Genomic DNA, 13,814 nt, shown 5'->3' on the forward strand with positions numbered 1-13,814 from the left:
CTCGATATGTAGTAGCTGTCAGGTTTAGGGGCGAAATATAGTAAAGATCAACGTTTAATGTGAAAAGGGGGGATATGGACCATTGTTGACACATTTTTTAACATTACATATTTTGTAGGTTACCGAAAATTATTGCAATTAGACATTAAGTGTAAAGCAGAACGACACTAATTTGATAGTCATTTATGAAATGTGGTCATAATCATAATGCATTATTGGTTGTAAGCTAATCATTTTTGTACCACTGGGGCACTGCCATACACCTTATCGCTAATCCTGGCTGACCCGGCCGCTTGAACTTTTGACGCATAGAACAATCACTTTTCCATTGTGGCGTCAGATATATTGTTTTATGACATCAAAATTTTACGGGAACCTGTGTGATATCCAGTAATGGCAGACAAATAGCGATAAGGTGTATTTCGTACCCTATGCCTATGGGCCAAAGCATCTATCAATTTGTCCCTCATGAACTAAATACATGTTAACTATTTTGTATCATTTACCAACAGTCTTGGTAAATGATAGTAATATTTAATAAATATCAAATCTGTTTGTTTTTATACACCCGTTTACTGGACGTATTATGGTATACTGTTGTCTGTCCTTCCGTCGTCAATTTGTTGGACAATAACTCAAAAACGCTTGAATGTTATTAATTTAATCATGATTGAGTAATTGTACAATAAGTGCATGTGGAGTACATACATCAATGAAATAGTACAGGCCTCTACAATAACTTTTTTTTCAACTTGTCCAGTCATGCCAGTAGGACAAGTACATACCAAAACTTACTTGTCCCAATGAAATTGTTACTTGTCCAAATTTTTTTAATAAAAAATAACCTTTTTACATTTTAAGTTGATTAAAGGAACAAAACGAATTTAAACAATAGAACAGAATTTGATGTATTTCTTTTGAAATACTTTTCAAAAATATGAGTCAAGTACAACTGAATCTAGTCATGTCACAGGACTTAGGTTCTAGTTTTCATCAATGCCAGCTGTCTCATCAGACTCTAAACATGAGGCACCATCTGATAGGCCTGTACACTCATTGGATTTGTATCCTGGTTTTTTTTTTAAGTTGAAAAAAGTTTATTCAAATGCAATCAATAAAAAGAAGAAGATAAGGTCTGATTGCCAATGAGACAACTCTCTTCAAGAGACCAAAATGACACAGAAATTAACAACTAAAGGTCACCATTTTGCAAGTATTGTTTTTTTTTTACCTATGATCAAATATGATTTTGTGAATTTTATGAAATTATGGTTAATACAAAAAATTATGGAAAATAAAAAAAAATATTTTTGTGAAAAAATTACCTGTATGGTATTTATTATAAAGAACAGAATAAGGAAAGAAAATGAGGAACTGATTTGTCTTGGTCCCGAAATGTCTCCTGCCTTGCCAAAGTGTCTATCAATCATTTCCACTAAATTTGTCTCCTACGGTGCCAAACTGTCTATTAAACTTTGAGCTAAACCTGTCGAAGTGAGAACTGTCCTGTAAAGTTACCTAGTCTACAAAACCCAGCATTGATTATTCGGATCAGTAAGGCTGGTTTCCGAGAATAGTATAATGTACCAGTGTTCTCCCCAGATATTTCATTTAGCATCCTGGTAAATAGGGGAAATTAAAATACCATCTTGTTTCTGAAATTTATAGCATCACATCCATAACATAATCTATAAGAAAACCAATTCAAATAGCATCACATTTAAGATTATAGCATCACATTACCATGATGCTAAAAGGCCCTGGGGAGAACACTGAGTACCTTTCACCTGTTAAAAGGTACCTGACAAAGGACAAGTTAAAAATTATCGATTGCAAGTAAACATGCTAAAAAAAAGGTTTTGCATTTCAATAAACAGAATACAGAAACATGTCAAACTAATTTTTGTTTTTTGTTTATTATTATACTTTGTTCATCAAAGTTGGATGAAATTTATTTTCTGCAGAATAATTGTACTTGTTCCAACGGACAAGCTTGATACAGCTTTTACTTGTCCGACCTTTTTTCCCTCTGGTATCGGACAAGCGTTATTGTCGAGGCCTATAGTATCCAAACCTTCTAAAATGATAAACAATAAAACATACAAAACTTCCATGAGGTGAAAAATGGTAAACATACAAACCTAACATGATGAGATAAGAAATGGTATACATTGTACATATAAGTTGTCCATGAGGTACGAAACCATGGATATGGGATATAAAAATCCAATCTCTGTCACCCACTTTTCCTATGTTGATAATATTAAAAACCAGAAATTTTAATAATATATTTCTAATTAACAATGGTCTTCTACATGTACATGTATGTATCTTTCTTATGTCATGTTATTAAGTTTGTGCATGCTTCTTCTTCTTGTTATGGAAAAAGTACTCTTGTATCTGGAGAACTTCTGTGATGGGTTAAAAGGAACTACCAAACAACAGTTGAAAGGATATATAGTATTAAAATAATATGAAATCTAGTATTTACAGCTCTACACTGTTCATTCTTACATATACTTACTTAAACATGATCAACATCTAATATCTAATGAATTATGTATTGCAGCCGTTACGTTTGAATATAAAGCGGGTTTTGACAGCCCGATCAGATCGTGTTAAAAGCATGGGTCTGCACCCAACTGAACCATGGATGATGGCTAGTTTGTATGATGGCAAGGTGGTCATTTGGAATTTTGAATCTCAGGTATATAACTATTGACTTTTATTATTCTTTTCAGCCGCTACGTTTGGATATAAAGCGGAAGCTGTCAGCTAGGTCTGATCGTGTCAAATCTGTGGACTTGCACCCTACAGAGCCATGGATGTTAGCCAGTTTATACAATGGAAATGTACACATTTGGAATTTTGAATCCCAGGTATCTCAAAGTTTCTCTAGGCTATAGCTAGCATGTGAGCAAGTGTACCACTATATATGCTCCAAGTAACACTGATATAATATGCTGCATGTTTTTCCTATTGTTTTGTCCATACCTTTGTCCAGATACCTCTATATGTTTTAACCAATGTACCTGCTTTACATGTTTTAATGAATGCTATTTGACATAAAAATATTTTTGTATTAATTTTTTACTTTCTATTTTACTTTGCTTCGGCATATATCCTTTTTTCTCCAGATATTTCAGACAGTTTCAAATTCGTGTTTCAGAAATTATTAGGATCAGATCTAGAATAATCCAAATTTTACATTAAAACCTAAAAAATGATCAGAATAAAAAAAAACTTTGGAATTATGTGCTACATATGTATGAAGAACCTCTTCCTTTTAGCTTTTTTTTCACAAAACAGTCCAAAAGAAATAAACAACTCTATCTCTAAGAGTATTGTTAGATTGTGCATACATTGATTGTGCCATTTGATAATGTTTAATGGAGAAAAAAACAACTTATAATGAACGTATTGTTTGAAATTCAAAGAAAAAATATCAGTTTGATATATATTAATAAATTTTATTCTCATTTGCTAATAATATATTAATTCTGAAAATTTAAATGATACCTTTGAGTTCTAGCATTTAAATGGTTCTTTTATAAAAATTGCTCTTGAATTATAATACAAAGTAAATCTACAATTATTCTTCTTTAAAGGGAAAATTCACGATTTTTTACTTATGGTTTAAATATGTTCATTATGACATAATATATATATTCACAAAGTTTTATCGCTATATGTGCAGTAATAAAGGAGAAATTCAATAATTAATGAAAAAATATCAACTACTTCCTGTAGGTCGTGACGTTTTCTCCTGATTTTTGCATGCCGGGATTTAAAATACAATCATTAAAAGTCTTGGTTTTTAGTGGAAGAAGACGTCAAGTCTTCTGAAGACTTAAGGGGCTGACCATTGGCATTGAGTCTCCGTATGCTGCATTCATTTCGTGTATTACAATTTCAAAACAACTTAGATTCCTGACACCGATTTTTACACATGATTAGGCATCTGAATCATTTAATTTGTAAATTATGATTGTAAAACAATCACTATCGTAAATATGACCCTTTTATTTATGTAAATTATTAGATTTCATCTCATCCACATGAACGTTATTTGTTTACTTGTAACAGGATGTTTTAACTGTAGATATTTGTATTACGCATGCATGAATTTGGTATCGGGACAACTAGCCCTGTTTACAAGTTCGCCCTTGAAGTTACGAATTTGCAATCCTGCAGACAAGAAGATTTTGTTTTTATATAAATAAAAAGGATATATAAAGTGTTGTCTTTATTCATGGTTTTCCTTTGTCATGTGAATTAGATGCCCTTCGTAACATACATGTGAACCTCCCGTTTAGGAGAAAAAACTCCCGTGTATGAAATTTTCCAGACGCCATATTTGATCATTTCTTACTACTGTACGGGTGTAATTGACACCTGTGTTAAATTTTACCTGAACATCAAAGAAGATGTATAATTATATGGCTTCACTTGACAGCTTGGGTGTCAAACATACTGGTAATCAACGATGTTTACCTCCGGCTAACTGCCGTTGTGTTATCAAAACGATGTGTATTTGGAATATTGAAATACTTTTTTGTTACTTCCCTTTGTTTTATCCTGTTTTCAGTTATTTTGCTTTTAAAAATGTAAATTGTAAAAAGACTATAAATGATTAATATTTTAATCAAATAATCATAAAAGGATGTTGATTAAATGAATTTAAATGATTTTGGACAAATAAAAAAATTAAAATTTATAAATTATTTTAGCAATCTAGACCTCCTTTCAAGGATTAAATTGAAGTTTATATCATAATTTTGTTTACAGCAGAACTTTTTAATTAATTTACGATGTTGCAAATATACATGTGGAGCTTATTTCTTTCTTATTTGTCTATACATTTACAAATGATAAGGAGATGAAGACATGAACAAAAATATATACAGATAAGATATATAAATATAATGATTCATTTGCTAGCAGTGAACAATCATTTGTCAAAAATAAAACAAAACAAAACAAGAAACAGATTCTTCTTATTATTTTATTTTATTCAAATAGAGAGGCAATAATGGAACTATAAACATTACAATTTGATGGAAATTTGAAGAAAAAACACAATTTCTACATCATTTGGTTACATTTATGACAAAATTTATGTTGATAAAAAAACATGATGTTTTGACCATTCAGTACTTAACCCTTTCCTCCATAATGACGCTTTTTGACGCCACCCCCTTTACTCCATAATGACGCCTTTTGACGCCTGTGTAGTACCTCAGTTGAAACACTTTGACTACAAAGTGTCTGCAGTAGACTCAATAAAATTTGTATCCAATATGAAAAGGAATATCATAGGAATATTCTACTTAAATTTATTTAATGAAATATTTGTTTTTTGCAATGCATTTTAATACTTTAAAGCCTATTTTCAGCATTTTATTGAAAAATTCTATTTTGTGTTCATTTTTTACAGTGGGTTGTGATGATCTTCCAGTTAGGTTACCCTCATTTGGAGTGTTGTTCCCAACCTGTTAAAGGTCCATCTTTGTGCATAATTCAAAATTGGAAATTTCAACAAGCATCTAATATTCTTAATCTGGAAAATAAACCCTGGTCTGCTAGTTTCATGTATATTTTTTCTACCGATTTAATATATAACTAGAATCATGCAAACAGACTTAAGGAAAAGGCATGTAAGTTCATCATACAAATATGACACTTTTTCTAGACAATCCAGATCTTGCAAAATACGTCGCTAAAAATTGTAACCTTTAAAATTGTTGTGCAGTAAAAACCCATATGGGAACTTTCAAAAGTTGGCAGGTATGTAACAAGTCTTACTATTTTTATGCTCCATTTATGGGCAATATGTTTTCTAGTCTGTCCGTCCGTCCTGCTTCTGGTTATAAAGTTTATGGTCGAGGTAGTTTTTGTTGAAGTTGAAATCCAATCAACTTGAAACTTAGTACACATGTGTTCCTCTTGATATGATCTTCTTAATTACTGCCAAATTAAAGATTTTACCTAATTCATAGTCAACTGAACATAGAAAATGATTGTACGGATGGGAAATCCATGTACTTATGACCTTTTCTTGTTTGAAGAAAAAGAATACATTTTAACGATAATGGAACAAAGCAGCCTGGGTAAGTGGGGCTGCTTTTATGGTAATTCAAGTTACCTTTTATTCACCTTCTTCCACTTCAGAGCTATCAGCTCTTTGATTAATCATATTTTAACGTAATCGTAAGCGCGCCGATGACGTATGCTTTATCTAATAACCATCCGATAATAAGAAGATAAAACGCACAGACGTTCAATTGTACTCATTCGTGAGATAAATTATCTATGTTAAACGTATATATTCGAATTATTTTTGTAGACAACACAAAAAGTTATAAATTTATTTTTAATAAATGCATTTTCGGACTGATAAGGTGAACAAATTAAAGTACAATAATCTGTAAAGACAATATGTTGGTGTACTATTATTGACCTTTTACTATCTCTGCTATGGCTAGGTTTATACGATGTGTGTATTCACGGTTCTGTGGCAATACTCGTAGATGGCTTGTTGAAAGGTAAATTGTTATTTGCACTTCGGTATTTAACCACGCCTCTAGGGCACACCTTGCCAGGTGTGACTGTCTATTCGGATCAGTGGTAGCATTTAATACACACATTAAAAATACATATTCAAGTTGGTGACAAATAAAAATTGGTCGCCGTGGAATTATTTAATTATATTTGGTGCTATTATTTATTTGAATTCAAATAAGTTAATTTACTAAGAAATCCACAATTTTCGGTTAAAGACGGGAAACTTAATTCATATGTCAGAATGAAATGATATACAAGTCTTGTCCTTGATTTATGTCTCATAAAAAAGGGGGACTTAGAAATTAGAAATAGCTTTACTAAATCATTTTTATTTGTCTTTATTAGGCGAAAAAATGTACGAGAACACTTACATTTAGACTTTTAAAAGCCATGTATTAATTAATATATGAAACTATCTGAAGATAACTCTACCGAAGCGGAATATAATATGTACGAATAAAGAAAAAAATATTTTTGTAATGGAATCGAAAAATTACGAATAGATATTCTTTTCAAGTGTGATAAACGTCAACCAAATTTATTCATAATCGGGAACGTCCTTATTAAAATCTGAGACAACTATAATAATCGTCGTCTCCCAACGTATATATATACTTAAATAACTATTTGATCAACGATGTTTAAAATTAAAAGACAACGAATTTAATGTTATCTTTCCCTATTTTTGAATGTTATTATAAGTCTGTTCAACTTGCAAGAATACCCCTAAAGCGGACAAATATCCGACAAGCAGTTTATTCTTTAAATTGCTGTCATTGAATATCAAGAAAGAAAATAAATCCCGAAATTGATACTCAATAGTTTTCCTAGAAAATATTCACATTCCTTGGGGATTATTAGTGTACGTCCAGTTGCATATATTTTACATGAATGTTGGAACAATTGTGATGATGACGAATTTCGTCCTTTATTCGAGAACAATTTAATTGATATATAAATCTGTGAGTTTACTATGTTCTTAACTTCGATGAACCAAAGCAAGTTATAAATTGATCTGTATTTAAATCAAACTGTTTCTTTTTTTTCTTCTTCTTCTTTTGGTATACAATAGTCTATCGAATTCATTGATTACATACTGTTGGCATACGTGGACTAGTCTATTTACAAAACTTTTACCACAATTTACACAAAATGTATGTTTCTTTCTTATGTTCAATGTATACATGTATACATATTTTAAATAGCGCTACTGACTATAGTTCCGTAACTTTCTACCAGGCGTATGTATACACGAATCGTCGACAAGTGCGCACATTTTTTTAGATCAATAATTCTGGTATGTTCCAATCTGTCCTAAACTATTGACAACGAGTATATATTACATTTTCCCAAATTAACCCTTGGAAAAATATGTAAATAGATTTGTATTTCTTCAATTATTTTTTTTTGTATTATTTTTTTTATAAATAATATTCTTTACACCAGTAATGTTATTTATAAACAAGCGTATGAGTTCAGTAATGACTAGTATATTATATCACTTTCGGACACGCAAGACAAAAATGTATATTATACATGCACCTGATAGTTCAAAATGGAAAGTTATAAGTAACGGTCGTGTACACTGATCAATACCTACAGAAGTGAAACGATGCATGAACTTGCAAGCCCGCCGGACAGGAAATCGATTGAATACCTGGACGTGTCACCTTACACCCCTTCCAATACCTTTGGGAGTAATACCTTTAGCCATGCTGGTGATCAGATGAGGGAAGATCCGAATTTATTTAAATAAAGTTTATTACTTGAAAGAATTATGAACGAATTAGATTTTCGAAAACAATTTCCACGGAACACTTATTTATCATTTTATGATTTGAACTTTGACTTTTTAACTAATTACAATATTATCAGTTTAAAAATAACAGACTATATGGTTATTTAAAAATATAAGACTATTTTCCGTATCAAGTTAGTCAGTCAGATAAAACAACCGTACGATTGACAAGATATCGACACGCAATTACGACTACATCGTTTACTGTAGTTTTGTTCCTTTGTGGTTTATTGACATATCGTGATTTTTCATCGGAGAAGGTGACAAGATGGCGGAGAGTAGAGAACTGATACTCAAAATTTAAAATCGATGGTGATCTCTTATTTAGCGGAATAAAACTTTAATATCTATAAATTTGAGCATTTTTATACAGAATGGACATAATATCAATTTTTGATTTTTTTGCGAAGTTTCCCTTTAATATTTTTTTAAAGCATTTCCAATAAAAAAATCTACCAAACAGAATTCAATGATCAGATCATGAGTCAACAAGAAATTATTCATTTAAATGATTTTAAATCAAATCATCATGTTATGCATTTGTATGATTTGTTTGTGAGGTAATATCATGTTATAATTACTGCAAATTCTGATATTTTTCCGTTTGGTAATTAATAACAAAAGCAGTGAAGATATATATCCATATCATTATTAGATATAAATCTAAGTAACCCATATCCACTTAAATAAAAATATTCAATAACCATCATAACACAAAGAGAAAATACAAATGTTTGACAACTCAAAATTCCTGAAATACAAGGGACTTAGCTGACAAAAACAATGATAAAAAAGTGTGAAAATATACTGACAAGATCTCACATGAATATATACTGTAAATTGAGTATTTATCTTGTAATCTGCTGAATTTTAGTTTCTAGAAAAGCACAACCAAAGCTTAATATATTTAATAAGTTACAGCAAAATTGCATTTAAAAAGAATAGCTATTTGTAGTGTTTTAAATGAGAATAAAATTTATTAATATATGTATATGTTACATGATTTAATTGTTAATAAAAAAAATGTAAACCATTTATTACATACATATGTACAATTTGTAACTTAAAATTTGTGATTGTCTTAATCAAGATTTGAGTGCATAGATGACACCTTTGAGTTGAAAGAATGAATATTTTATTTGCAAAAGCATATAGAACATGCTATGGCAATACATAATATATAGATAATGTGACAAAATACTGGTAACAGAGAACAATACAATAATAACATACATGTTGTAGCTAACCAATAATATCAGATCTAGCTTTCCATGCACTCTTCAAATAGTTACAGAGCTTTTAACAAACAAAATAGTTTAAAAATAGTAGGCCATGAACAATAATAGCGTGACAAAAACAATATTCTAATTGCCCTATATGCTGGACATACCAATACAAAATGGAATTCATTCTCAACACATTGCATATCACAACATACACAAAGACGCATTTCTCTTGGTATATCAGAGAAGCGACCAACTTCAACATTAAGTTTCAATGTACCACTTCGTAGTTTTGTAAGAATGTTAATATTATTAATGTGGCTAAAATAATTTTCAAGACAAAAGTCGAACTTTATACACACTTAATTTCTCACAGTCACATATATCTGCTGACCATTTTTGTAGATATTGGTCTTTAATGCGTGTCTTTATAACATCAAACGATATATCAATATTATTCTGATCAATCCAAATATGGTTCATTCCAAGACTAAATAAAAAATCACACACATTAGAGTTAGTCATGAATACCTGTCAGTGTGAATTAAATACCCTCTCTTTTCAGACTTTAATCAAGTCCTTTGAAGTATGTGATCTGCCTGTGAGAGCTGCTGCATTTGTTCCTAGGAAGAACTGGATAATCACGGGATCTGTAAGTTATTTATTGTTGTGTCAAGACACTATAGACACAGTACAGAGAAATTGAAGGTCAATATAAAAAATAAAGAGATGTGATATGATTGCCAATGAGACAACTATCCACAAAAGTTCAAATAAAATGGATCTAAGTGATTATAGGCACCGGTACAGCCTTCAAGGCGTAGTTAATAAGAAAACCATTTACCAAAAAATAATTATGACATGGAAACCAACAACAACCACTGAATTACAGACTCTTGACTGGGGACAAGCACATAAAAAATGTGGCGGTGTTTAACATGTTTGTGTGAGTTTAACACTCCTTACCTGCGACAACACAACATAAGAAACTAATATAAAAATCAACTGAAATGGTAATGTCTACTATAGTCAAAGTTAATTTTAAAAGGAACATAGAAAATGTTTAGAAAGACCATAGGGAATTGATGATTGGATTGATTTCACCAGAAAGTTCCATAGTAAGTTGATTAGATGGCATACAAACATATAAACATTCAGCGATGGTACTTAGTTTTCATTAAAATAATGTGGAAAGTCACATTTCTTACTTCTTTTCTGAATCTACATGACCATTTTAATCAATTTTAGTATGAATGATGACTGGAAGAGGGTGGTAAAGGGGGGGGGGGGGGGGTGCTTGCACGAAAAAAACGTAAAATAAGACATAATTTCACGTTGAACGTGAAATAATTTCTGTAATGAACGTTGCACGAAAATTAAATACTTTTATTTGAACCTTTTGTGACTGAGTCACTGTCTTCTTGTATATATATATATTAACTCTTTGTTTTACTTGATATTCCCGATTTAGTATACACATTTATGATATAATTGATTTACGGCTTTTAAAAAAGTATTTCTTGACGATCCCTGCCAAGTGTTTGAATTTTATTTGAAAAATACCGAGCACGCAAAATAAGACTTTGAACATCATGATGCACGTAAAATTAACTAAGCAGAACATGTTGAACGAGGCACCCGTCTTGAACGACTGAACGTCAAATAAAAAAGTAAAAACATGTTGAACGTGAAATAAAAATCGGCAATCACGTTGCACGAAAATAACCCTTTACCACCCTCCTGGAAGGCCCTCTTAATTTTTTATGCCCCACCTACGATAGTAGAGGGGCATTATGTTTTCTGGTCTGTGCGTCCGTTCGTCTGTCTGTTCGTTCGTTCGTCCGTCTGTCCCGCTTCAGGTTAAAGTTTTTGGTCAAGGTAGTTTTTGATGAAGTTGAAGTCCAATCGACTTCAAACTAAGTATACATGTTCCCTATGATATGATCTTTTTAATTTTAATGCCAAATTAGAGGGTTTACGCCAATTTCACGGTCCACTGAACATAGAAAATGATAGTGCGAGTGGGGCATTTGTGTACTGGGGACACATTCTTGTTTTCTTCTAAAATGACTGGAAGAAAAACATTGCAGCAAAGTCTTTTTTTGGAGATTATGCAAATTCTATAGTTTTGAAAAAATGTTGAATGATTTGAAACTTAATGAGATTGATGTAAACAAAATGGTAAGTAACACATGTGTTACTTAGCTTTTTACATGTTTTATAATACATGTATATATATTTTCCTTTTAAGATTAACTTATTTCAATTTTAGTTTCTTGTGTACAATTTGGAAATTAGTATAGCGTTCATTATCACTGGACTAGTATATATTTGTTTAGGGGCCAGCTGAAGGACGCCTCCGGGTGCGGGAATTTCTCGCTACATTGAAGACCTGTTGGTGACCCTCTGCTGTTGTTTTTTATTTGGTCGGGTTGTTGTCTCTTTGACACATTCCCCATTTCCATTCTCAATTTTATTTGCCATGTGTAATCAATATACTCTCCTTTGAGTCCCAAGTCTACCAGATAGATTAGAATATTGGGGTTATAAACTGCTACTCAAATGTAAAAAGCCTTTAAAAGGTTCACAGTTTGCTTAATGGATAATTTCATGAAGAAGAAAACAGAATATGCTATTAATAACTTGATTATTGAATTTGTTTATTTTCTCTCATTGTAGGATGATATGCATGTCAGATGTTATAACTACAATACACTAGAGAGGGTACATCAGTTTGAAGCCCATTCAGACTACATTAGAGCTATCACAGTTCATCCTACTCAGCCTTTCATCTTAACCAGCAGTGGTAAGTTTATTTTAGGGTCCATCACTATAATCTAAACTAGTTCCATCGTTATGTTTATATGCTAATCAAAGTTCTTCATTTTGAAGCCCATTCAGATTTTCATAAGGTTTTCATCAGAAACTTGCTAGGGTTAATATAATAGACATGCTAGAGAAAGTCTATCTATTAGAAGCTTATTCATTTCATGACATTAGGCCTAGTAGTAACATTTCATCCTATATAACCCTTTAGATTTCAATTCAAACAGTAGTTACTTCGTGATAAGACACTGAGACCAGAGAGAGACAATCTGTAGACAATAGAGAGTGATATAGTTGGTTTTGTTAGTTCGATAGCAGTCCATCCTACAGAACCCATTGTCTAGATCAACAACTTAAAGTTTTTTAAAAGGACGTATGACTAAAGAGGATCAGTGGCTTAAGGTCTACCTGTATCAATTTGAGGCATGTTAAAGTTTACAATTTTTGAACTATTTAATATTTAGCTGTTATGACATTGAGGATATGGACAATGACACAGGTTTCTTATTTTAAATGGTTACACTCATTGTATATATGGTTACTTTCTTATCTCAGATGATATGTTGATTAAGTTGTGGGACATTCATTGTATATATGGTTAATTTGTTATTTCAGATGATATGTTGATCAAGTTGTGGGACTGGGACAAGAAATGGACATGCACACAAGTGTTTGAAGGACATACTCATTATGTGATGCAGATTGTAGTGAACCCTAAAGACAACAATACTTTTGCCAGTGCCTCTTTAGACAGAACAGTCAAGGTAATTCATCCTTCAGGCAACAAAACATGTGTTCGTGATTCAAAAGGCAGCAATTATAACATAATCGTGTTAAAAAATAATCTGAATTGATTATTATGAGGTGTTTCTGGACTTGAGAAGTTCCAGTTCTCATGCGAACTTTTTCATTTGATAATTTCTGTGTTGATTTTTTTTTTAACATAAATATATTATAAAAATAAAATAAGTGTGAACATTTCAAAATTGTTTACAAATAGTTGTTATTTTCTGGGAAACACATGATAAATGAAATACTTATGCTTACAATAACATTAACTTTTATAGGTATGGCAACTAGGATCTCCAACACCAAACTTTACCCTGGAAGGTCATGAGAAGGGAGTTAACTGTGTTGATTATTATTCAGGGGGAGATAAACCTTACTTAATATCAGGAGCAGATGACCGATTGATCAAAATATGGGATTATCAGGTAAATTAACAAATGATAAAGAGAAAAACAAAATGAAAGTATATTTGAATTGGACAAGTCTTCAAATTTTTCCTATGATTAGCTAACTGTAATTAATGTTTGAAATTTAAAAATTCAGAAGGGTATAGAAATATAAATAAATTAATAAACCAGGATGATGTGTTACAAAAACAATTTTACTCATCCTTC

The 13,814-nt window shown here is 31.4% G+C and overlaps 1 protein-coding gene across 5 annotated transcripts in view; it reads left to right on the forward strand.

The window, feature by feature from the left end:
- The window catches only part of LOC139499932 (coatomer subunit beta'-like), a 30,405-nt gene that overhangs the window by 168 nt on the left and 16,423 nt on the right, over positions 1–13,814 (forward strand). For 2 of the 5 annotated variants that reach the window (XM_071288588.1, XM_071288590.1), the window contains exons 2-6: positions 2,742–2,879; positions 10,151–10,237; positions 12,265–12,391; positions 13,027–13,175; positions 13,479–13,625. In XM_071288588.1, the coding sequence (XP_071144689.1) occupies positions 2,742–2,879; positions 10,151–10,237; positions 12,265–12,391; positions 13,027–13,175; positions 13,479–13,625 (648 nt within the window). Of the gene's footprint in view, positions 1–2,569; positions 2,880–10,150; positions 10,238–12,264; positions 12,392–13,026; positions 13,176–13,478; positions 13,626–13,814 lie in introns of all 5 variants that reach the window. The other 3 variants (XM_071288589.1, XM_071288591.1, XM_071288587.1) reach the window with 2 other exon arrangements.

This window comes from Mytilus edulis, chromosome 13, assembly GCF_963676685.1.
Source record: "Mytilus edulis chromosome 13, xbMytEdul2.2, whole genome shotgun sequence".
In the NCBI taxonomy this organism is placed as follows: Eukaryota; Metazoa; Mollusca; class Bivalvia; order Mytilida; family Mytilidae; genus Mytilus; species Mytilus edulis.